This window comes from Dromaius novaehollandiae, chromosome 10, assembly GCF_036370855.1.
Source record: "Dromaius novaehollandiae isolate bDroNov1 chromosome 10, bDroNov1.hap1, whole genome shotgun sequence".
Classification (NCBI taxonomy): domain Eukaryota; kingdom Metazoa; phylum Chordata; class Aves; order Casuariiformes; family Dromaiidae; genus Dromaius; species Dromaius novaehollandiae.
The window spans coordinates 16,076,797-16,102,236 of NC_088107.1; the positions used below are offsets into that span (position 1 = coordinate 16,076,797).

A 25,440-nucleotide genomic window follows, 5' to 3' on the forward strand; every position below is an offset into this window, starting at 1 on the left:
GTTCTCTGCAACAGATCCCCTCCCCCCGGCCCCAACTAATCAGTCTGGCAATCTAGTTTAAGCATCATCTCTTTTATAGAAATGTTGATAATTTGCTTTAGCAATTATATCTTATATATCTTATTTATACCCTGGCTGGCAAAAACATATGCGAGACTTGCCCCTCGATCTCCAAATAGGCTCCATAATTCAATATAACTGTATTGTTTAAAATTGTTGCTTTATTTAGTCAAGATGAAAAGCTGCAATCTTCCCCTGGCCATCAGATACTGCTTAGGGATACAGTCTGGAGTGATGGCTCTATTTTCACATGTGCTGTATAGACATTACCTCCTTAAAGACCTTGTAATGGTGTCGTCATAATCAAGAACTGGATAAAAATTTGAGTGTAGATGAGCTGAACATACTGTGTGTACATTAATGAACACAAACTGTCAAAGTCTGTTCTGGTTGCATGAATCTCTGTCATACCTTAGCTATTTCAATTGATTCCTCCCTCGGAGTAATTTAATAGGAACATGAAACATAAGTGACAGGTCTATCACTGAAAGAAGGGAATAAACAATGATTCTGACCTCAGAACGAAAACTGTTTACACTTGGACCCTACTAGAAGCAAAGGAACATGACTAGCAGTGAAACAATCAACTTGGACCTGCTGTTCAAGATGAGACAATCTACATTTAGATTAGTATTTTAATAGTGTAATGCCCACATAGATAAATCTTCATATTAAAAGTAAAAATAGTGCTTTAAGATAATCATATAGTCCATACTGAGATAGACATCTGAATTTACACTAGCTTAAGTTTCTGTAAAGTTGCTGGAGAAAACATTTTTAAACACTGATGCAGGACTAACCTCATTGTCTCATGTAAAGTGGTAGAGAAATCATAACAAATAGTTTATTGGCGAGGGGAAAAAAAGTACAACATACACTTAGATAAAACTAGCTGCTCATCAGTTTAGAACTCTGGTCTTAAAATGGAGACCCTTTTTATAACATTAAGAAGGAACTCCTCACTGTTAACGGCAAATGGAAATTTTCATTAGAAACCAGATGACATCTAGTGGCGAACCAGAGGATGAGATGGGGAAATTTCAGCTCTCTGCTGAAAATGTATTGCCACTTCTCTTCTGATAAGCCAACCTAAATTCCTCACCAAGCATGTTAACGTCATCTTCATCTTTGAGTATTCCCTGCAATAAGGGGAAAGAAACACACATGGGAAGATTAAACAAAATACAGAGATTATTATGGATCTTTGAAATTTCCTGTGGAAGTGAATGTAATAGCTTGTATTCATGGTACTTAGTGTTACGTTTAAAAACAAACTCCATGGTTGTCAAAACATCTAGAAGAATGACAGCCCTGAAAAATCTTCATCAAAAATTCAACAGATGTGTTTCTAATCAGTAGCTTTGGTGCTAACCTAGAACTACTTTTGTTCTTCAAGCAAATGATGGCGAGAAGCCAGTGAAGGTTCCAGTGTTAGCACTATACAAAAGACAACATTTATCTGTATGCTGTTTCTAATAAAAGTGACTACAGTTAGCAGAGCACAGGTTTAGGCATAGGAAAATCAAGTAACTGCATTAAGGAGGCATTGGCTGGGTTGGGGTTTTATCCCAACTTTTACTTGTGTTGAAATTAGTCCATGCAAATAAGTTATTTTGCAAACTAGCTGATGTTGAACAACTTAACCAGAAACTATGTTTTGGAAATGAGTGTTCTTTGGGGAACGGAAGCAGTGGGACACAGGAATCACACGTTTCCCTAGCTAAATCTCTAGCTGAAGCTATATTAATTTTAGAGCTAATGCTTAAGGAAAAAAAAAGTTAACACCAGTACACAAAACATTGCTTAAATCTGACTGGCGTTGTCTGATGCAATTTAGATGATTTTTTAAAAAGCAACCCTTTAATTTTCATAAAATGCATGACCCACAGAACATATCTTGCAGTCTTTGGAAAAAAACCATTACAAATTGTATTTGTATCTGAGGCTTCAGTGAGGTAGAACTTTCCTGTTTAACTATTTGGAGTGAAGTTGTGTGAAACATAATCACTCTATTCAGATGTTGTGTTGAAGTGGAGAAAAGGACAAACTAGAACATCAATACCATGCAACAGGTAGGAGCTCTGAAATAGCCACAGCTTCCTACAACAGTAAATTCAAAACAAACCAGAAAATTTTATCAAAATACTGCCAATTTGAGTTATCCTTTAAATAATTATGTTAGTAATTAAGCCTTTAAGTAATGGCATTAAGTAATTATATTAGGTTCTACATGACTCATTGAAAATTCAACTCCCAAGTTTTACAAAGTCACATACCAAATTAGCATACTTAAGTTTTAATAAAAATTATGCTTTGCACTGCTAGATTTACAATGTTTTTCAGTACTGCAGAAAAGTGTATTAAAATATCTGGTTAATTCCCTCCCTGCTGTAAATTCATTTTTACATTCCTAAAGCAGCTCTTTGTTCATTTGTGTACCATGAGGTGATACTGCTTCTATCTTTTTAACTTTCAAAAATGTAAGGATGAACAGTGAGCTCTGAAATTCCTCTGCAAGCACTGCAGTTTATTGCACTGTCACAGATAAGAGGCCTCGTTTCCATGGTCACAGAAGACTCACAAGACAGGCGACATTATACGAATCTGCTCCCCAAACCCCAACCCAGAAATTTAGTGCAAACAGCCTTTAAGAAGTAGCAGAGAGACCTTTCTAGCTGGGACAGAACTGCTTTAAAACTCACATTCTATATTCCCAAAACTCTGGATGTGCAAAGGGCTGCGTTGGCTCTCTCTGAGCATGTTCCATACAAGCCATCAGGACTGGAATACAGCCCCTTCCAAGCCCCCCATACAGCAAGAGTTCTTTTTGTTTTTTGCTTGCCAAATCAAAGGAACAAAAGTGAACCCAGGAAGGCTGACCCCGTAAGGACATCCACCGATTCCAGGTAATTTACATAGTATTGCAACTTCACTTTAAACTATCCAAGAGAAAACTGATTTGCAGAACAAACACTTAAAGCATTAAAATGTAATTCACTTACTCTAGGAAGATAACCTAACAACTTAGATGCATGCTCTTTCAGGAGTTTCTGTCTCTCTTCTTCAACAATTACACGAATGTTTTCTTCTCTTCTCTCTTCTAACTGCCTTTCTTCAAGTTCACGTTCCTGCAATGAGCAAGTTTTCATTACTGTTCAGTTTCAGTTCTGTGAACATTCATTTCCACCACTATCTACGGTTGTGTATATAGAAAATAGTGGAGTAAATTTTGGAACTTTTTTCCTCTCCTGGGTCTGCAGTGTCTCCAAGGAATTAACTAACTCCTGGTCACAGCAAATTCATTTGAAAAAGATGAAAAAGTGGCTGTCAAAAACAAAGCACTGTTTAAACAAGCCATGTTTAGTAACTAGAAAAAAATCTCAGACAAGAGGGAAGCCTCTGAAAAGCAAGACATGAGGCCAGTCTATTACATAAATGTTTAATCTCATATTAGAACCCCAAGTGAAGTTCTGATTCCAAGTTAGTCTGTTTCTACCCTAATATTCTAACCCAAGGAAAGGAAAAACAGGCATGTATTCTCATGCTGATGACTAGCAATTGCAATTCACATTACGCATATAATTTATACTCTAAAAAACAAGTCCACAAATTGCAAAATAGAATCTCATGACTTGTTCTTAGTTTACATATAAGCATTTTCTTTCTCAGATGCTAATCCAAGAGACTTAACTTAGCAACTGAAATCAAGGCTGGGTTTTCCCCCTTCTCACATATTATCAGTGTTGCCTGATCAGTGACGGAGCTGTACAACAGCTGCGTTGCTGATCATATACCTCTCAGAGATATTTGCAGAGCACATCATGTATACAGGGATGTACAGGTGTTACTGACTCTTGAGCAGAACAAAGTTAGCTCTACAAAGACTTCTTTCTTCTCGGCAAATCGAAACAAAGTCTTGCTCCCTGCTCTGCACATTCTCTGCAATTGCCCTGTCACCCTTCCCTAATTAACAATAGCTTTTGCAATAGTTACTTAGGATAGGGAAAGTATTGTCATACTGAAACATCACAGCTCAAACCGAAGGCAAAAGTGAAAAATAACTTCTCTTACTTTATCTGCAAGAAATTGTTTGTGGCGGTCTTCAATAAGTTTTTCCACAGCCCTTCTGTGTTCAAGCTGTTTCATTCTTCGTTTCTGAGCATTCATCTGTTCGATGCGATCATCCTCTGCAAATTTGGCTAACATCTCTTCTCTGAAGGCTTCCTCCTCTTCTTGCATAGCTTGTTGCACTACCTTCTTTAAAGCAAATTGCTCTTCATATGTTTGCCTTAAGTCTAGACGTTGCCTTATTCTCTTTTCAATTTCTGCCTATAAAGGAAATTCAATAAAATACTATATGTTGAAAAAAAACTTTGGAAAAATTTTAATTACTGTCAGTCTGTCTGTCTGATTTGTTATGGCATAAATTTACTGTAGTCATTACCTTATAGCATAAATAAATGCAAACACCCCATATTTGACAATGAAGTCTGAATTATTAACCAGTTGGGTCAAGTGACAAGTCTCTCAAGATTGTTGAAATTAAGTTCAAAACAAAAGGAGAATTAATATTTTTATGACTATGAAGTGAAACAAGAAGACAGTCCTCTTGAACAGCTCTCTAAAAATAACAGTGTTAATGTACTTGAGTCTGTGCCACGCTTTATTTGTCACCCATGGCAAGATAAGGAGAGGGCAGCATGTGGAAAAAAGCAAATGGACATGTGAAAAGCAAACAGTTGATTAACCTACTTAGGTTAAACCTGAACTTTAAAGTTACTGGCATTCTCCCTCATGAGATGAATAAATTTACAAAGGGGACCATAAGGGTCCCCTTCACTTTCACTTCTCTTCACGATTGAAATAAAAACATAAATATATGTTAGCGACTGCAGAGGAAACTCACCAAAGGAGGGAATTTTCCCTCCCAAATTAAGTTAGTTTACAAACTGCTTGTCTGACTAAGAACATTTAGGAAATAAAGGCTGTTGGAAACCTACACTTTTACCAGAACAGGAAGTGGAAACAATTCAAATTCAGTTCATTTAAAACATCTAAAAATGTGTCAGCATTAAGCTTTTTGCTTTGAGATGTCTTACAGACCACAGTGGGCTCAATGAAGTCCCTCAAAACCATCCCAAAGCCACCAGGAACACAGCAAACATAGCAAAATCTGAAATTTAAAAATGACACTAACCCAAGGACAACCCTACCACCATTACTAAAGGAAAAGTTTTGGAAATGGATGTTACTTGCCCCTTGAAGGGCATCCTAAGATGCAGATGGAAAAGCATCTGGGAGCCATAATTACTCTATAAATTACACATTTTACTGCATATACACTACTACTTTCTTTTTTTTTTTAATCTAGACCAGCTCCCTTGACCTGAGTCTTCTGCAGGAATTATTGCAAGGTTGCAATACTTGTCCTATTCATTCAGATTTTACCTTAACAGTTTATACACAGGTACACATAATATACACGTTATATAGAAAAATCCTGGTATCTATCAAATAAATTATCTTTACTTCTGAAGTATCTATATACATATCCGACAAGAAAAGTCCAGGAAAAATGAAATGTGCCCCGCCCCCTTTTTTCTTTGATAGATACATACTACTTCAACTACCTGCCAACACTTACCATCTCCTTCTTCCTATCTGTCTCAGCTTGTTCTTCCTGATACAGCTCTTGCCGTACTTGTTCTAGTTCTTCACGCTTCTGTTGTTCTCTTTCCAGACTCTGGGCAATCTATTACAAGAAGAAGGAAGTACTTCTAAATGCAACGTAAGAATATACAATATTTTTTCTAAAAATTTCAATTTTTAATACCCTGCTTTGAAGTCTTTGTTTTTTCTCCTCATTTTCTCGAACTTTAGCCATCCGATGTTCTTCTCTTTGTCGCTGCATGTTGGCAAACTCCATGATTTTCCTATTTTCTTCTTCCATCTCTTCCCGCTTCCTTCTTCTCCAAATAGCTTGTTCTTTTATAAATTCTTCAATATATGTCTGAGTTGCTCTCATTTTTTCTAACTTAAGTTGTTTTTCCCTATATAAGGGTGGAAAAAAATAGAAGTGTTTAAATAGTTACCTAACATGTTGCAGTGGGATATTAAACAGACCATATGGGTATCATTGACAGTATATTCCAGAGAGTAAGATTCAAATGACTCTCCTTGCCCCCTTAGGTGGAAATAATTATTAATGTGCCACCCCCAAAAGAAAATCTCATGTTGAACACCTTTACTGAGGAAGACGGACACTGTTCATTGGTAGTCGCTACCACTGTGTTTCATACATGCTCCATCAAAACAGGAAAAGGAGGAGGAAGGAAGCCCAACAGCTTAATTTTTTTTTTAATCAGCAGCTGTGTTCAATTTAGAATCCCTTAACTTTTTTTTTTAATTTATACTCAATTCTCCATCCTCGCCCATGAAAATCTCCTTTCCTATCCATGTCTATAATGTAAGCATAAAAGTCAGATCACAAAGAGGCAGGGACACAATGCAAGATGAAAATATGTGAGATGCAGTCATTTCCAGCATCACGGTCCCAGAGGAAGCACTCCTTGAAATAAGCTAAATTTCACATTTAGGGAAAAAGAACACAAGATTGTCTGAAATGGCAAGAGTATTCTGGCTCTTAGACAGCGAAATTCATGCAAGTCAGTCTCTTGTTAAAAAAAATGTGGCTAAGAAACTTTCCTGAATAGAAACAATGTGTTAAAATAGGCCTTCATCTGTAAGATAAATAAAGAGGATTTATTTTTTATATAGAGAATTATATGAGGCTTTTGTTTTAAATTAATAAATAATAAAAATTCAAAATAACTAACATTTGATCTTCCTCATAGATCTTTCTTACGATTTCATCAATCATGAGTTTCTCTTTTAGAAACTCTTCGTAAGCATCCTGCTTCTTCCTCTCTTGTTCCTCAAGCTGTTTCTCCAGTTCTTGCTGATATATTATCTTCTCTTTGTTTCGCCTCAGCTCTGCAGAAGTTTCTTCTTTTATTACCCTTTCATACTCTTCTTTCATTTTTTGGGCTATTTCAGCCTCACGTTTCTTAAAAAAAAAAAAAAAAAGAAAAAAAGATTTATTTTTACTCCCATTAGTATAACTCGCAATGGAAAACTATAATATAGAGAAGGAGTTATACTACACTACAAAAATAGAATGCTTTCTGCCTTAAGTAATCTATAAATATAATGCCTCAATACGTATTCTATAAGTAGAACCCTTGAAGGGAACCCTGAATACCTAAACAACTTGAACAGAACTAACAGTACCTAAAGGAAGCTACCTATTACACTACAACTAGGTAGAGCATTCATCCCTGTAAGTGAAACTAGCTCACAGCAGCATAATGACTGGAATGTGGTTTAACTTTGTACACTGTCTGCAATAAGTGTTTTCCTTATAGCACTTTTTTAAATTGAATTTTGTATAAAACAGTAATAGCATCAGTGTTATTCCACAAACAAAAGTTCACAATTCTTTTCTAGAATTATTCAAATGAACATTTAATATAGCAATAACACTTCCAACAATCTGCTTCTGAAGTAAGGATTCACCACAAGAAGCACTTACTGTACAAAGGCAATGCAACTGTGTCTCACAATTTAACTTTGATAGATCATTACAGAACCAATGAAATAAAAACTATGTCCCTTCATACAGCTACTTTGATTGCACCAGCAAAATGAGTCTTTTCCTCAAACTTGTATACTACCAGCTAATTAGCCCTTCATAATAACAACAGATTTGTAACAACCATTGAATTCTAAACCTAGTGATATTTTAGATAAAAAGACCATCAGCTTCAAAGGAGAATTTCTTAGCACAGTCAATACAAAAAGTTACAGCACGCTAGAGGTTGCTGAGAGCAAAATGGGAGTGAAACTAATTACCATTTTCTCATATTGTATAGCTTCTTTTTCAGCAATCTGTGCAGCTCTTTCTTTATTCATATAGGCAGATTTTAGCTTTTTTTCTAACTCTCGAAGTTCAAGACTGGGAAAAAAGAAAGAAGAAATTTATCCTATTACAAGAGGCAGATACCTGTGGGAAAAAACACTGATCCATCCCTGAAAGTGTATTGAGAAATCAAATCTCTATACAGATGAGTTGGTGTGATGAAGTCCTCAAACAGAAAAAAAGTGACAGCCACTGAACAGCAAATTCAAAACTGAACCACAGATTCCAGCTGATTTGAAATAACATTACAGCGAGAATTATAAATATTTGCAATTGACAATTTTGTTACTGTACTTTATTATTAACACTGTAGTTAATTTCTATGGAATCCTTGACAAAGGTTTAGTAACGCTAGTGTTAACAGCTTACTAGGAAATTAAAGTAAGGTGCTCTTCAGCTGTGCAAATAGACATGTCACACGTGTAACAGGATGAAAAGAAGGAAAACAAAGATCTGCAAAAAAGATTTTTTAAAATGTGTGCTGAATTTATAGCCCTGTTCAGCAAAATTCCTTGAGTGAAATTCTGGCCCGCATTAACAGAACACAGTTAAAATGAATGCTGACATAAGCAAGGCAGCCAAAGCATCAGAGAATAACGTTTGCTACTTCGCATGTGCTGGAGATCAGAGCCCTGGAATTTGCAGAGCCCAGGGCGACAAGGTCAGCAGTCAGGCAAGAAACAAGGGCTTGTGTCAGAGATACTTCACTTAACAGTTACATTATAAAAGACCAAAATACTCCAAAATATTTTAATAGAAAACATAACCTGTTGCTAATCCAAAATAATCACTGAGCTCCTTTCTGCACTAACGTATTCAATGCTAGTAGAAATAGATTCAGTTAATGAATTCAATATAATAATCCAGGTAATGGATTCACTTCTTTTGCTACAACTTTCATAGGGCCTAGCCCATCTCTGTCTAACTTAGGTCATCTCACTCTGGTCAAACGCTGAATGTCGCACCTCCCCCCCCCCCTTCTTGTCTGCGTTGCATCCATCCCAACGCTGCTGGCTTACACCAGGAGCATCATCTCCAATCACAGCCTTTTCCTAACCAGTTCTCAAAACCCGCCTTTCCTATGTTTTTTTCTGCAAATTCAAAAAATGGAAGCTTGTTCTTAAAAAAGCCAGTACCTAAATGCCTATCTGATTTTAGTATACTAAACTTCCCCCTTACTCTCCCTTGCTTGAAGACATCTGACACTGTAATCTTACGGTATCTGATACAAGGTTCAGTCCTAAATGTGATCAAGAAAAATAAAAACGAGTGACAGGTACACAAGTGACTGAATGGTTTTAGAGAGTTTTCAAAGGTAAGATTGTTTTACAAAAACAGATGGTTATTCAGAAGTTAAAGTAGTTACATTTTTGAGAAAAATACCTGTTCTCTCTTACTTGTTGCCTCATCTTTTCATCTTTAAGCTTTTCATGGTTCAGTCTCGCCAGTTCAGCTGCCAGCCTTTCTTCCTGCTCCAGCTGCAGCTCTCTCTGTTTTCTGTTCTCTTCTGCCTGATCAGAGCAAACAGCTCCCGTGACACCTCGCCCTCAGACGTCTGCACGCTCGTTTGCCAGCGGGCAAACTGTGAGACTTCACAGCTGCTAAACATTAAGGGGGGGACGGGACGGGACGGGACACTAAAGTGACAGGGAAACTCCGGCTCGACGTGAGCCGAGGTAGCAGCTCTCCGAGGCGGCTGCGTTAACGCTCCTCCTCTGCCCAACCGACCAGCCCGCCCCGGGCCACCAGCACCCCCCCTCTCCCCCCCGCCTCACCTGCAGCGCCGCCGCCTCCAGCCGCCGCTCGCGCTCCACCGCCTCCCGCAGCCGGGCGACTCGCCGCCGCCCCGCGCGCTCCTCCACCTCCGGCAGCATCGCGTCCTGCCGCGCCCACGCCTGAGGCCCGCGAGGCAAAGCAGAGACGACCGGTGCCGCCGCGCAGCCGTGGCCCCGCGCCCCTCACGGTCCCGCCCGGCCCCGCCGCCCGCCCGCTCCCGGCTCCCCCACACCGTTCTGGCCCCATCCCGGCCCCGCCGCCCTTCACCATCCCGCCCGGCCCCGCTGCCCCACACCGTCCCAGCCCCAGCCCGGCCCGGGCCCCACCGCCCCTCACCATCCCGCCCAGCCCGGAGCCCGCGCCGCCGCCACGCCTCGGGCCGCGCTGCCATGGCAACGAGCGGCAGCAACTAAGCGGAAGGAAGCGCATGGGAGGTCGGATTATAACTTCCGGGTGAAACTTGCGTGGACGCTGCACTTTGATTGGCCTAGCGGGAGGCCCGACCTCAACACGTGGCTGGGGAGGGGAGAGCGTCGCGCGCCGTCGCCGAGCAACAGCGGCGCCGAGCCCGCCCTCTCCCCCCCTCCCCCCCCCGCGGGGCCTCCTCAGCGCCTGCCGGGAAAATAGACGCGAGGCGGCGGGGCAGCCGCGGCCAGGGCGAGAGCGCGGGGAGGCCGCAGGAGAGGGCGCGGCGGCCCAGGCGGCCGCACGCAGGCCCGGCCCTTGCCCGAGCCCTGCGGCACCGCGCCAGGCTCCGCCCCGGGAGCAGGGGCAAAGCCGGGGGGCCCGCGGCCCCGGGCGGGCAGAGAGCGTTGCAGCGGGTCCCCCTTAGCTCAGGGCCCTGCAGGTTCTTCAGTGTCTCCTGAGCTGCGCTGTAGCGTGGTCGTCCGTGCTGTACATTTTCACACAATTGCACATGTAACACAACGGGGTGGGACAAAACGGCCCAGAAGAGAAGAGAGGCCTCTGACCACGTGCCAGGCCAAGGGGACAGGGGAGGTGAGCACAAGCTGGGCCCAGGGAGCTGGAGAAAACAGGATTACCGTGGGGGGAACATCCGCTTTTTCCACCAAGAGGCACATCCGACAGCACAGCGCTCTGAATTTCAGTGTTTCTTCAAAAGTAGTCGGAGTAGTAAGCAAGTGTCAGAAACCTGGTCCTGAGATCCCCAGCTATTGACTTATAAAGACACAAGTTTTGAACTACCCTGGGACAGCCTTGGCCCTCAGTGCTCAAAGTTTGTGGGGAAGGTGGGGAAAAAAAAGGTGCAAAAGATACAGCTGTTGATGCAGGAGAAGGGAGAGCAGAAGTAAGTCCCATCAAAACCAAACGGGATTTTCTTTCTTACCAAAAGATAAAATCAGCTCCCCTCACCTCTGGAAACTACAGCAAATTACCTTCAACTATGCCTACAATTTTCATCTTTGCACAGATGACTGCCTTGATATGGAACAGCAAATCTCTAAAAAGAGAGAATGTGAGTATGGAGAATGTGTGCATGGAGAGTCCAGTCTCCAGTAAAGCAAGACATTCAGATAGAAAACTGGGAGTGAAACTGCTTGGAAAAGATACATATATCAGAGACCAGTGCATCAGTTCACAAAGCACTTTTAAAATTAAGAAGTGGCTTATATTTGCATGTTAGCGCAGTACATGTGAATAGTGTTTCTTTCACAGAAGGGACAGAACACAGCAGTAATTTCCAGTAAGATCCCAATGGGAAAATATTTCCAGGTTTCCAGTCCTCAGTGCCTCATTATTCTTTTATTTCCCATACATTTCTGATTTGCTGCAGTGTGTTTATAATACAAAGAACAAAATAATGCAACTGGAGAATTCTTTTATCCTCATACCTTATGGCAGTTTGTGTTCAGAAACTCTTACCTTTAATGCCCTGATAGCTTTCCTCAACATAAATTAAACCACAGGGACAATACAGCAAATTTACTATGCATGCAGATTTCCAAAGAAAGGTAAGTAACCTTTCAGCATGTACAGTCACCTGGTGTAGGGAACAAGGAAAGGAAAATACGCCAGAAACCCTACAGAAACACCCATTTATCCATCCTTGCTTCCTTCAATAAATTAAATACTTAAGCACAGAGAACAATCATTTCTCCCTGCTTCAGATACAAGTGGTCTTGAGACCCACCAGGCTGCTCCAGGCTTTGCCCAGTCAGGTCTTGAAAACCTGCAGGGATGGAGATCACACAACCTCCTGGCTCCTGTCCCAACACTCCACTGTCCTCATAGGGATTTACTTTTTCCCCTTATATCCCATCAGAACCTCCCCTGCGTCAATTTGTGACTGTTGTCTCTCCTGCTCCCACCACAAATCTCAGCAAAAAACCTGGCCCTGTGGTCTTGGTAACATCCCTGTAGACACTGGGGGCTGCTGTTGGGTGCCCAACACCTCCCCGTCTCGAGGCTGAGCAAGCCCCGTACCCTCAGCCTCTCCTCAGCGAGCCTGTGCTCCAGCCCCTGACCTCATGCTGAACTTGCTCCAGTTCATCAGCATCTTTCTTACATTGGACTGGTCCAAAATTGGATGCCATATTCTGGATACAGTCTAACAAGTAGCAAGTGAAGAGGAGTAATGACTCCCCTCGATGGAGGGGCTGTGCTCCTGCGCACACAGCACCGATGCTGTTGGCCCCACTGCTGCCGGGACACACGGCCGGCTCACGAGCCACAACCCCCACGGCCTTTTTGGCAGAGCTGCTCCCCACCAGGCCGGCCCAGCCTGGCAGGCGGGGCACAGCCAGTCCCTCGTTGCAGGGGGTTAGTCCACCCCCGGTGCAGGACGGTGCTGGCGAGGGTTGAATTTCATGAGGTCCCTGCTGGCCCACACCTCCAGCCTGCCCAGGTGCCGCTGGGTAGCAGCCCTGCCCTCGAGCGTTACGAACTGCATGCGCCCATTCGGTGTTGTCTGTAAACTTGCTGAGGTGCAACTCTGTCTCCTCCTCCAGCTCATTCCTAGAGACATTACACAGGACAGGTGCCAGGACAGACCCCCAAGAAACTCTTGTTGTTATCACCCTCCAGGCAAAGTATGAACCATTTACTGCTACCCTGTGATCCTGAGTCAGGTTTCACGTATCCAGTCACTCTCGATTTGCTCTGGGTCTCCCTTGGCGGTGCCCACATGGGAGAGCAACAAACGGTAACGGACTGAGGGCTGGAGGAGCCTCAGCAGGTTTTATAGCACTGAACCGGGTCGCCAGCACACCACAAACCTCCTGTGAGAGCACATCTGGCTGAGGGGCAGGAGCCTCTGCCCCCCCCAGAAGGGACCCTCCAGCCCTTCTTGGTGCTAACGCTCAGCCCAGGCCCAGCGAGCTCACGCCCTTCCCTTAACGGTGCTTCTTAATTCTCTGTGCAAGAAATGTCACAGAAATACAAGCAGTGAGTTTCTACGGAGTTCAGGAGGCTCAACAGCTCTGTGCCCTGGAAATGTGGGGGCAGAGTGTAGTTAATAACAGCAGCAAACTGTCACAGGAAGCACCCGGGTAGTGCCCCTGCGCCCGAGCAAACATTTCTGTCCGAGAACATCCAGTTGTTTTCACCAGGATGGTCTTTGCTGGGTGCGGGAAGTGCCTGCTTTCGCCGCTCCTCCTGCCTGCGCCGTGCGAGCAAGCGCAGTGCTCTGGCTGCTCCCGGCAGCGGCCCCCGTGGGAGGTTCTCGCGTGGAAAGAAATCCTCCGTTACGTTGAAAGTGAACCTACCTTTTCCTTACGTCAAAAAGCAGACATCCTTGATTGCACCAACTGATTTCGCAATTACAGACCTAAGAATTTAACACTTAAGGAATAGAGTTCAGTCTCTGACTTGAGCTCAGTCATTTGCTCAATAGATATGAATGCACAGAATAAAAACGTACTATTGTTGCATCCAGCTAGGTCAGACTTCTTAAAGCCAAGTGTGTTTATAGGCAAGTCTTCTTTCCATTACACAAATTAATGAAGTTTTTAGAATAAAAGATAACAAAATGTCTGCCTTACTATAGTTTTGAAAGGAAAGAGCACCAACTACATAATCAGCATCAGACTCTTGTTTCTTTCAGTATTTCTTCTTGCAGCAGCCTGATTATAGGTTACGGTCATTCTCATGCCTCCTCCTAACAAAACATTAAACACTCCCAAAGCCTGAAAAGGTTCAGGTAACCAGCAGCCCACTGTAGAAATGTAAGCAACCATAAACATAGTAAAACTCAGCAGTCCTTTCTCAGAGTTAACAAAGCATATTAATAAATAATTCAGTTCTCAGTCTCCATATCACCACGTACTGATGAACTCATAGCAGAAATGGAGATTGCTGAGGAATGAGAATTTTGCTAATGAAAAAAAAATGATGAAATGGAACATTAAAGGGAAAAAGAAGGTTCCCTTTATTTTAGAGGTTTAAATTTAAGGTGATGCACAAGCACACACCAAAAAGGTTATTAAATGAAAATGGTGAAGCCATTTTGCAGGTTTACCTCTTTTTCTAGGGTGTTTTACCAGATGATCATAACATGTGACAGTGACAAATGCATTCCAGCTGAGATAAGATATGTGGGTCACGCTGACTTTGCAACATTATAAACCACTATTGGGGATAACACAGCTTCTCTGTGAGGTAATTTGCCTTCTTCAGGTGAAAAGATAAATGTGAATTAATAGGGAAGAGTCTGCAACATTTGAGCAGTGCTATTGATCTACTAAAGACCTAGATAAGTCACAGAGAAACTAATGCTTGCTTTGCCTGATGTTAGTGATGGATGGGATAGCAGATCTAGCAGCTAAGGGGCTATCACTGTCAAGAGAATCTTAGCACTAAGCATATATATTTTGTTAATTATCTTGCAGTAGTGGGGAGAATATGTCCCATGGTAGCGGTAGGCAGAAGTGATCTTTTACTTATGATGTAAACTTATGACTGTTTACAAAACAGTCATACAGTTTACAAATAAAAATATTACAAGGAACAAAAGTTCTTCAAATGTGTTCAATAAAAATACAGCTGTATCTGACAAGAAACTGTGGTTTCAATAAATATTTAGCTGTAGTATTGCTTTTTCAAAGAATAAAAAGAATTAATAGTGTCTCAGGCCAGAAAGGATGTCTGTGGCAAGGACATGAACAGAAACTGATCTTGCAGGGGCACATGTTCTTTCCTTTGTTTTGGGGCTTCCATCTCTGCTCGGTCCTACCAGTGAAGAGTAAAAGCTGCGAGCTGTGCACCTAAAAACTGACATAACTAAAATATTACACTGCATTTATATCTGCAGCACTGTATAGCATGCATTTGGGGGTAAAATCAGTTCTTACTGTTTCCTATTAATATTTGTTATTGACTTATTTAAATTTATCAAGCACTCATCTACTATTTCCGAGGATTAGACATGCAGTTTTTAACAACTGAATACATAAATTCCAAAGACTTCAAATAATTTTACTCCACAGTGACATTACATTCCATTATTTCTAAGACAGGGGGACTTTTGCTGGTTGGACATAAAATAGTTGTTTTTCTAGTTAAAAGGGCAGGAGAACAGACTCCTTAGGTAGTTTGCAGAGAAGATCTTCAAAAATAAAAATTGTAGGATAGTGCAACTACACCTGATGCTGCTTCTGTGCAGGCGGGTGGATTAGGCAGTCCCTTGCAGGCTTACGTGTTGACGAAATCATTTTTCATCTGACGATCTCTTACCTCCACACAATCCTTGTCATTTCTTTGTTTCCACACTAGCAATGCCAGAAAACATAAGTGCTTCTTGAAATGTGCAGACCAAATTCATTTGGACTCTGTAAAATAAAGACGAGGAATCAGGACTCTGTTTCTTCACTCACAGTATCAAACCCCTTTCCAGCTGGCACTCGGCCTAAGATTATCTGTTCAGGATTTGTTCAGGTGAAGCCTTTGGCAGGCTGCTCCTTTCACGCCTTCTTTGGGTGCTGTTTCTCCGCAGTTTCTCTCCCATTCTTATTACTCCAAACAATACTAAGTTCATGGCTTCTGCACCCCTCCCCAATACACCCCCTCTGCCAACATTATTTATGCAGCTTTGTAGTGTTGTAAGTGCCCGATATTTTGTATTGCTTCTTATTGTTTCCCTGTTTTAATCTACAAAGCAGGTGAATTGCTTAGACGCATCCTGAAGAAAAGACAGCAATGACGCCATCACCATCAGCCGGGTTTTGTACAACATCCAACATAAGAGCGTGTTCCATTCAGTGAGCTGGGAAATGAGCTTTTATCGCACACAGAAAAGTCTGAGCTGTCTTGCCAACTGGCTGCCTGGCAAGTAGATCTGTTAGGGTTATGGAGCAGGGCATTTCTCTTGTGCATTTGGCACAGCCTTGCTAGCACTCAGTGATTAAAAAACAATTAGAGAGCCATGTCCACCGTGCTCTTTTTAATCCAAATAGCAAGCATTGGGGAGAATCCAAGCTGCAACTACCAGGCACTCTGCTTTGCCTGCAATCATTTTTTTTAAAAAGCAAATGTCCTAGATAGAGCAAATATATTTTTTCTGTATAAAGAATATTGGAAAATCACTACTATAATGACACTCCTGGTTTGTGCGCCAAGAGCTTTTCCCACTTAATCATATTCAAAAAAAAAAAGGAAACAAACAACCCCACACATTTAAACAGAAAAATTGAGATCACGTATTCTAGCAAAGGACTGAATTCATTCTTAAGTAATTAAACAGCATTGAATTTTTAGTTAAGAATACAAATGTTTGTAAGCATGAAAGTTCCACTTGTAAAAGCCATCCAAGAAAGCTGCTTTTAGTTTACTCAGATTTCTACATGTGAGCTCTAGTTTAATTATTTGTCAAGAAGTGCACCTCAAAATAATAAGCCCAATTTGTAACTTTTGATTTGGAAGCAGGAAGATTAAATACCAGGCATGCACATATCCTACTGCTTCTTTGTCTTTCCTGCGCTGGGTTTAGAGGCGGCATTGGAGCGACCAGCTGGCAACGAGCTCATCTGCAGAAATGTCAGCTGAAAGGGGCAAAGGGGAGCGACTGGGAGGGAAAACTGTCATTCCCCCCGACCCAGCTTTTATTCTTCACCTGAGCTGCTTTTGATTGTGCCTTCAGCACTTTACCAGGTCACGTTTTCCTTTTGAATATTTTGTATACAATACCATCAGAACACCACATCTCTGGAAAGGAGATTCATCGTTTCTGAGACTGAACAAAACAATGAGAAAAAAATTGCCAAATACTAAACTTTACTCTTCATCTTCTCCCTACTGCAGGCGCCCCAGTGAAGTGTGCACCCAGTCAAGGGAGACTGCACATGCTTCCCGGACTGCTCGCTCTCTTGTAAGCTCCAAGTCCAGATGTTAGTACGTTTTTTCACTTAAGCACGAAAGATAGCACCAAGAAGTATACTTAGAAGAAAACAGAACTCCTTTCCTTCCTGCAAGATACTGACAAATACAATAACCCCAAAGAGTTCAGTTTAAGATTTGTGAATAATTAAAAAGGTGAGGAACTCCGAAGGGGAGCACAGCAGAGAGGGGAGAAGTAAGATGGAAGATGACATCTTCAAACCTGAGAGTTTCACAACAGAGCATTTAACAAGCTAATCCATAACTGTAACCTTAAGCTACAAAATCACTAAACTAGTAGAAAGGGCATCTGAAAGGCAGTAATAAGAAAACATGCATCCATCCCAGAAAGGGCTGAGAGCGATGTGAGAGTAATTCTGCTGCCCAGGTCCATCTCTTACCTTGGCACTTAATCCTGCCAGTCTGTCTTGGAAGAGCCCAGAGCTGGTGAAGACTCTGCTTCCCTGCCCAACGCTAGGACATCTGGAGGAGTCCCTGGGCGTGTTTATTGCATTCCCTGATGTTTTATTCAAAAGCCTGTAGAGCAGAAAAGAGGACACAATGGTTAATGACACATCTCACTGCTGGTAAAACAGCAATTTTAAACTCCAGAATGGCAAACTGCCCTGGTTATTGCCAGGACTCTTTGGGACTGGCCCAAGTCCGTGGTGAGGTCTGACCGTGGGACATCGGTGGCCGCTTGCCCTCCAGGCCGATCCAGCAGGCCAGACTCCCTGCGCCGGCCAGCTCTGTGCCCCCGGCCCCACAGCCCAACCGCAGCCGTCACCCATCCCCAGGACCTGCTGGATCTCGCTGGTCCCTCCCGCAGCCCACGTGCCGACCGAGTCCAGCACCAACTTGGGCAGCTTCTCCCCAGACAAGGGCATCCTCTCGCTGGGGCTTGCCTGCCCGCCTTTGCATCGAGCAGCAGCACGGGGAACTAACGGTGCGCGCTGTTCCTCCTGAACAGATGACAAGCAGGCGGTGAACTAATCTGCCCTCTCTCAAATTACCATTATTGTATTCCCATATACTCTCTTAACTCTGCCCAGCGCCCTGAAAGCCAAAAGCGCCTCCCCAGCGGGCGAGGGGCAGGATGGGGTGAACCTTCCACAGACGGCTTCGCCACAGCCGGAGCCTCCCGTCTGCTTTGAGCAACGCTCCCGGGAGCCAAGCCCCTACCGAGCGGCAGGGCGTCGCAGCGCTGCTCACGGGTGCCGCTGAGGCTGGTCCCCGAGCCACCGCAACAGAGCGGGGCCCTTCCCTGCGCGTGCGCGCGAAGGAGAAGACACAGCAACCCCATAAATACTGTGCGTTTGGAACGAGACAGGAGGAAGAGGCAGGAAGTCCTCCTCTCATTGCACTGAGAAAATTTCAGGTTGCCATATGGAATTGTAAAAAGGGAAAAAGATGAGACAGTAAAAGGGCTTTCTCCACTAAGAGACCAGTCGCTTCCCATTTATATCAAGACAAGTCGCTTTCTTGAAATCAGAAAAGTGTACACACACTTACTGTAGTGAGTAACTGTACAGTTGGTACACAAGGAATATGGTTTGCATTCCTTGTACAATAAGCAAAATGCTAGTACTTTTTGAAATAAACAATTACACTGAAATTATATTTCTACAATTCAGAAATCAACCCTAATCTAATTTGCTACAGCTGGACACCACCTGCAGAGCGCTGTTTAAGTACTCTGAACATTACATACTTATCTTTTAAATATTGATAATGCCATTTTTCATTTATGTGACATGAAGTCCCACAGGGAATAATTATGCTAATAAACTTTAATGATTCTTGCAAATAAATGATCAAACAAAATTGCTACTGTTGATTTATATTAATGGATGCCTTTAGGAGGAGATTTGTCAGGATGTGCAGCTTCTTGAATCCCAATTCATCTTATTTAGCAGAAGAGTGTACATAGTTTGTAAAATAGATTAAATGTTTAAAATATAATGTGTTCATGGAGTTTCTGCACTTCATAATGTTCAAGTATCATCATCTTGCCTTATGGCAAAACTGCATTAAATAGCTTCTTTGTACACAACTTTTAGTCCTTTCTTTTCCTTTTTCTGTCCTTTGTGGCTAAAAAGTCCTCCTTTCGAAGATCTTTTTCTTAACCTTTCTGTTATCCATGTAAGAGTCAGTGATCGTTTTGCAGTCCAAGGGGATGAATACCGTTGTCAAACAATTTTGTTTTCCCAGCAATGAGTCTAGAAACAGTCTTGCTGCTTTTACAAGGTCACATCATCTGAAGTTCAGTGACCTAGGGAATTTTACAGGGTAAGTGAAGATAAATTTGGACAGTTTCTACTTTTCTGCTACTGTCTGATAAAATGGAAGTGCCCATCCCTAACCCATCTATGCTTTTGAAATTTTAAACTAAGTTTATAAATAAACTTTCTTTTTATGTGGGCTTGCCTTTTAGCTAATATGTATGTTTGAAAGCAATATCAATGTATTCCTGATTGTGGGGCAGGTGTTACCTCAGTGTCACAGAAGAGGAAGCTGAGGAAATGAAAGACGGGAGAACAAGCTTTAAGATGATGAATTTAAACTTTAGTGGGTCTAGAAGAAGATGGGTATAAGCCCATGCTTTGTCTTTGTCCGCGTAAACCACGTACGTAGATGCTCGTGGCTGTGGTGGAGTGGGGTGCGAATGAGGCAGGCAGAGGAGGCAAATAATATGGTTAAATAATCTCTAATTTGCTGGAACTTTCACCTACCTGGAGATTTGTAGTATTTTTTTTTCCCTTTTTACCTCCTACTGCTTGTCAGAAAGTTCAGTGTTTCAAAGAAGAGCTAAGTAGTCTACGATGCAAACATCTTTTTCCGTAATGTAACCAGGTCCCATGAAACATGACACTGCGTCCACAACAGGTTGGTGTTCCAAAGACTTGGCATGAACAGATTTTAATACTGCCTGGATAATGCAGTCATGAAATCCACAGGAAACATGGCACTAGTTCACTCTCTGCAGAAGGGTACAAACGGCCAGAGTGCAGCGGTGAAGGTCTCTAATAACGCTCCAGAACAAACTGATGGGTTTGAATTATTTCTTCAAAGAGGAACATTCCTCGAAAGCCTACGAAGTAAGATTTTTTCCTTTGCAAAGCAGACCTGCAAGCAATGGAAATTCCAAATGCTGAAGGGCTGCAATATTCAGAGTAATTTTCTTACGTTCTGTGGACTGATGCTAATTTGTCAATTCCACTTTAACCACTGGTATTAAAGCCTTTCTTCTGAGATTCGGAGCATCAGTCCTGCCCATAGCAAGGAGTTTGCTTGTCCTGCGTTTCTCTTGAACAAAGAGTGCAAAGTCTCTATACCATTCTTCCCTTGCATATGTGTTCTTTAATAGTTCTCCAAGCAACTAATGGGGAACACATTTGAAAATGTAATTACCTTTTGTATGTGACAACAGCGTGGAGACACTGAGCAATTAGCAGGACTTGACGCAGACTGAGGATTAAGGTGTGCCTAAACTGGCTTTGTCTGTAATTTGCTGCATAGTGTTCAGAAAGCCATTTCATCTTACTGCCGTCCTGCATGTCTGCAATGACACATGTCATACTCACACAGCAGGACTATCATATGGATTAGTATGTTTATAACTGTACTGCACTTGAATGCGTGCGTACATCATTGCCTATTAAATGTGTGTTGAAATTCTTAATGGAGCCATCAGGACTTGCACTTCCCCAGCTGCATAACTGCCGATATTCTCATCAGTCTCTCTGCTCCTTTCCTGCTCGCTGCAAATCATAAAGTGACACCGATCTCATGTGCAGACTGATACAAGTTTTCACAGAACAGATGAAGGCCCTTTTTCTGGTGAGGTCCCCAAGGCAGTTTGGGCTCTCAGGTCACCCAGAAGAGAGGGAGGCACCCCGGTCCCAGCCACAGGGTGCTGCACTGCAAGTCAGGAGCCCTAGTCCTCTCTCTGGCTCTCTGTGCCCTCGTTTTCTACCACTAAAACGGGAGTAGTCATGCACCTGAATTTCAGTGTATAAAAGCCACTGCATTTACATATGCATATATATAACTTCACGCACAAATGAAGACCCAGTATTGACTTTAACACTCAGATAACACTCATGTGACATGGTGATGAGTGTCTGGGAACTGTGGATAAAAACCTGGATCCTGATTTGAAGTCAAAGGGATTTTGCCACTGGCTGAAATAGGGCCAGGATCTCGCTCCCAGATCTATGCATGTCACTTTTGTGCTTTTAGCATCAAATATTACTTTCCCATTTAATTGATAAGTAATAGTTTGCTGTCCCCAGATCTATTCAGATGCATACTACAAAGAGACAACCGCAGGTTACAAAAGCTCATTTTAGTATTTTCACAAACAGATGAATCATCTCTGACCTCCTTCTGGTCTCAGTTCACCTGTCTGGCAGTTCCTTCCTGTCCCACAGACACCTACTCTCCAAAGTGCTCTTTCGGGCATTCCTAGTTCCTCAGGTCTTCCTGTTGCAAAGCATTGCTCAGGCCTTACCTCGCTTCATTTACCTGCGAGAACTCTTCCTCCTCTTCCTCTCCAAGGGGCGACTTCTCTGTCTGCGGGTCTGGAACGACATCTCTCATCAGGCTTCCCCAGGACCTGAGAGCTCTGTTGGGACTCTTTTACAGAATGAGCAAAAGGTGTGAACACCGCTGTGTTTGTGGGAAGTGTGGTAGCATCCTCCCTTGAAGAGAATTTTATACAACCCAGTTCAGTTAAATAAGACTTTCTTCTCTTTGCCCCTCCAACACAGCGATCCTTCCTCTCTCTGCTTGATTTCGTTTGGCCAGGGATGTTTGATCTGAGGTCATTTTTGGAAAGAAGAGTCTGTGTTTAAAAAGCACTTGATATCTAGCAGAGTTAAGCTGCCTGAATCAGTTTCAGTCTCTTGTTTGCCCTAGTTTCTACCATAGATTTTTGCCTCCTCCTTGGAGCAGCGTGGCAACCTTCTCTCTATAAACCAGGTGTACAGAGAGAGCAGTCGCTGCTAAACTACCTCTTCTCTTCCTTCCAGGTTGTTTTAAAACATGGTAGCCCACTGAATCCCTCCACTCCCTCACTGCCCTCGCACGGTTTCCAGAAGCTGGCTGTTTATTTGAAATGCAGTCACCACTCATTCTTCCACCACCTGGCCAGACATGTCCGCTTTTATGTACTGTAGATGTTGTTCTAACTTTAGCTTACTTGATCCTTAACAGTTCATGCAGTTTAGTTAAAATTTATGTACAACTTAGTTATATTTAGATAACATAGTATTCACTTACACTTCATTTTTGTGTGTGTAAACCGAGATACCAAATGAGAGATACCACTCTCTCAGTTCACTAAGAATTCATATGCTTGCTTTAGTGCTTATACAGTTGATTCTGTTTTTTAATACTCACCCATTTTATCCTGTGTCTTCTAAATAATTCATGTTTATTGATTATACTTACGAGTGACACTGCATTTTGATACCACACTCTTCACGAGCAGCTGCATAAAACAAAATTATCTATCTGGATTCTTAAAACTCTTATCTAGACATCAAGATTCACTTTACCTTCTAAATATTGCTGCTTTTTAAAATTGATATCAAAGGAACAATTCATTCCTACCTACTCGTTATATAATGTGCCCGTTACCTGGAGGACTATACATTTGTATTTTATAGCGGGTTTGGGGAGGAAGAAAGAGGAGAGACCTTTCTTAGGAATTTCAGTATTTGAAAACATGGTGCACAAAAAAAACTCTGATTTTCTTTGCCTTCCAGATAGCTTGTCAAGCGAGTACCCACCTTGTTTTGTTCCCAAGCTGGATTAGTAAGTCACAGGAAAAGTACCCTGTCACTCTGTGCACGCCTGGAAAGTGAACGGTGCCTAGCTCAGTCCAGACCCGAGGTTTAGGAAGTGAGTCCCCCTTGCACAAGTCCTCTTCTGGACACCTCCAGCTTCTCTTTTACAGGACGGAGTTAAGGGCCTTCACAGCAGCTTGTTCCCAACAGCAAGCAGGAAAAAAAACAAAGCAGAAACAGCATTATTCCAGTGTGCTTTCAAAGAGGGACATGGGAGTTGAGACTATAAAATGAGAGGTCTAAAAATTATATGTGATCTCAAATAGTCCCAAACATCCAGCAGTAGTAGATGCAAAAGACCCACTTTCCATGTCCTGAACTGAATCAGATAGTGAATTTGTTTCTCTGTGTCAAAAGGCCGTTGAATGGCACAAAATGGCACAAATCATTCCCAGAATATGAATTCTTATTTTCCAGCCAGTCCTAGTCAGTGCTGAATGACTGTTAAGGCAGTATATACACTCTGCTAGGCTGTATTTAGTCTCAGAATTGAACCATTTAAGTTGATTTGAGTAAAAACAGAAAAAAAACCAAAAAACCCACAGACTTGTGTTGACATTTCCTTTCCTAAACAAACTTGCTAGGAATTTATAACTCAGCAATAAATAGGCAGAGTTTACAAGGAAGGGATATGTATATAAAAAAATCATAAACTTATTTATGTCATACTGTAAAGGTAAGGCCTTTGTCATAATTTCATAATGATATATGATAGAAACATTAAAAAATACAAGAATAAAAATAACAATACATAAAAAAATACCCAACCACAAATTTTTGGTTAGCTCTAGCTACATCCAAATGACGTTTCCTGTGAATTGTTTTCTATGCTACATAAGTCTCATTTAAACAAAATTTTCAACCCTTTCTAGTTATTAATCTTCTAACTGTAAGTAGCTAACATAAAGCCATGAAATAACACGATGTTCATGACATTCAAAATTGTATCAAAGCTTTTTTGTAGATGTCTTTCAGGTAATATTTTTGTTGTTGATACCCTGGAAATAGTGTCATTTTTTAAATGGGTCAAGTAATTTTTAACCTTAGTAAAAATTAAAGAATTAACATACTTATAACATACCACAATATTGTTACAGTGAAACAATTGAGTCTCATACCCTCTTCAAGATCAACACAGCAAAGTGGATAAAATTAGGAGGACGGCACAGGGCTGTGGGAAGACTTGATTCCATCCACGTGCAAGTCACCTGGGGCATGTGTTTTGCCCAGGGAGCAAAAGCCACACTGGACAAGCACTGATTTACAAAAAGGACAGAAAGGTAAAACGGGCTTTTGCACTTATTTGCATCAGACCGTGTCCAGTCCTGGGAGATGATCTCAGCCCAGTGAGGGCTACTACCCTTGATATAGACCAGAATTTGAAATTGTGCATTCATGACAATATTTGCAAATGCCCTGCTCATGACTACAGTTGTGCATGATGACCAGGTCCCAGGTTTCATAACAGCCACTTTTCTAACAATAACATACCATGCCTTCACAGGCACTTTGCATTCACAGATCTCAAAGCAGAAGGCGGCACTAATTATAGCCGTCTGAATTCAGTACTGCTTACATCTGCCCAAGGATAACAAAAGAAAATTAGATTAAAAAAAAAAAAAAAAAGGATTTTTTTCTTTCCACATAGTTTATTTTTTAAAGAAGAGTTTTGAAGCTCAGGCTCAGAAGACACTAAAATGCCTGCTAAACTTTTGCTCGTTTTAATAGTTTGCTGTCCTCTGCTCTTCCTTTAGCTTCAAAATATCAAAAATACCCTGTTTTCCTGGACAACTTCCAGGAAATGACTCAAGTTTTCTATAACTTGAGCTTCACATTCATGAATCCATCAAGGCTACTGAATATTTATCAGAATTTTGGGGGTTTCTTTTTTGGCTGAAACATTTGCATTTAAATAAATAATAACAAAAGAGCAAGCTGAAAACAGTCTTCTAGAATTCCCTTTCTTTTGCATTACCTCTTTCCATTTTTGTACCATCACTGCAGCCATTGTCTACCAAATCTTCCCAGGCAGACAGAGCATATGTTACTGCTGTAAAAACCAAGAAGCAGTTTAGGAACAATAATGTCATGTGATTACATGAGTTTACAACATGCATATTGTTATTATACTTGTTGCTTTTTTATTACTATTATAAAAGAGACCCCTGTCATTTATCATTTGCTTAGTCTTTGATCAAAAGTGACATTGAGTTTGCTGTTTATTTCTTTTTTGGGTATTTTATTCAATTTCTTTTACTTTTCCATGAAAACACTCTACCAGAAAATATGAACTTATCTTTAATTCATTTAAAATCAGCATGTGTCAACATCATCTTTTGCTATCATCTCCTTAGGCCATTGCCGCTGTTCACACAAGACAGTCTTCTGGCAGCGTTTTCCCTTCTTGGTGCCAACAGCAGCAGCGAGGACCTCATGGCTTCTGCC

The 25,440-nt window shown here is 41.8% G+C and overlaps 1 protein-coding gene and 1 long non-coding RNA gene across 3 annotated transcripts in view; both read right to left on the bottom strand.

The window, feature by feature from the left end:
- Window positions 1-874: 874 nt before the first annotated feature.
- MNS1 (meiosis specific nuclear structural 1) lies at window positions 875-10,261 on the bottom strand. Of its 2 annotated transcripts, none has more exons than XM_064517408.1 (10): window positions 10,151-10,261; window positions 9,814-9,918; window positions 9,422-9,549; window positions 7,972-8,074; window positions 6,897-7,126; window positions 5,894-6,110; window positions 5,705-5,812; window positions 4,132-4,389; window positions 3,063-3,188; window positions 875-1,199 (listed from the first exon to the last, which is right to left on the bottom strand). In XM_064517408.1, the coding sequence occupies exons 1-10, from the start codon at window positions 10,241-10,243 to the stop codon at window positions 1,101-1,103; spliced, it is 1,467 nt and encodes a 488-aa protein (XP_064373478.1). In that variant the 5' UTR covers window positions 10,244-10,261; the 3' UTR covers window positions 875-1,100. The 2 variants fall into 2 exon arrangements, with proteins under 2 accessions (XP_064373478.1, XP_025969192.2); XM_026113407.2 differs by having other exon boundaries at window positions 9,814-9,933.
- A 1,145-nt stretch (window positions 10,262-11,406) lies between these two features.
- Window positions 11,407-25,440, bottom strand: part of LOC112991129 (uncharacterized) — a 33,011-nt gene continuing 18,977 nt past the window's right edge. Inside the window, exons 8-12 of the long non-coding RNA XR_010390781.1 lie at window positions 24,971-25,045; window positions 22,939-23,131; window positions 21,671-21,846; window positions 17,545-17,680; window positions 11,407-15,600 (exon numbers count right to left, since the gene is read on the bottom strand). This is a non-coding gene — a long non-coding RNA (uncharacterized LOC112991129). The remainder of the gene's footprint in view (window positions 15,601-17,544; window positions 17,681-21,670; window positions 21,847-22,938; window positions 23,132-24,970; window positions 25,046-25,440) is intronic.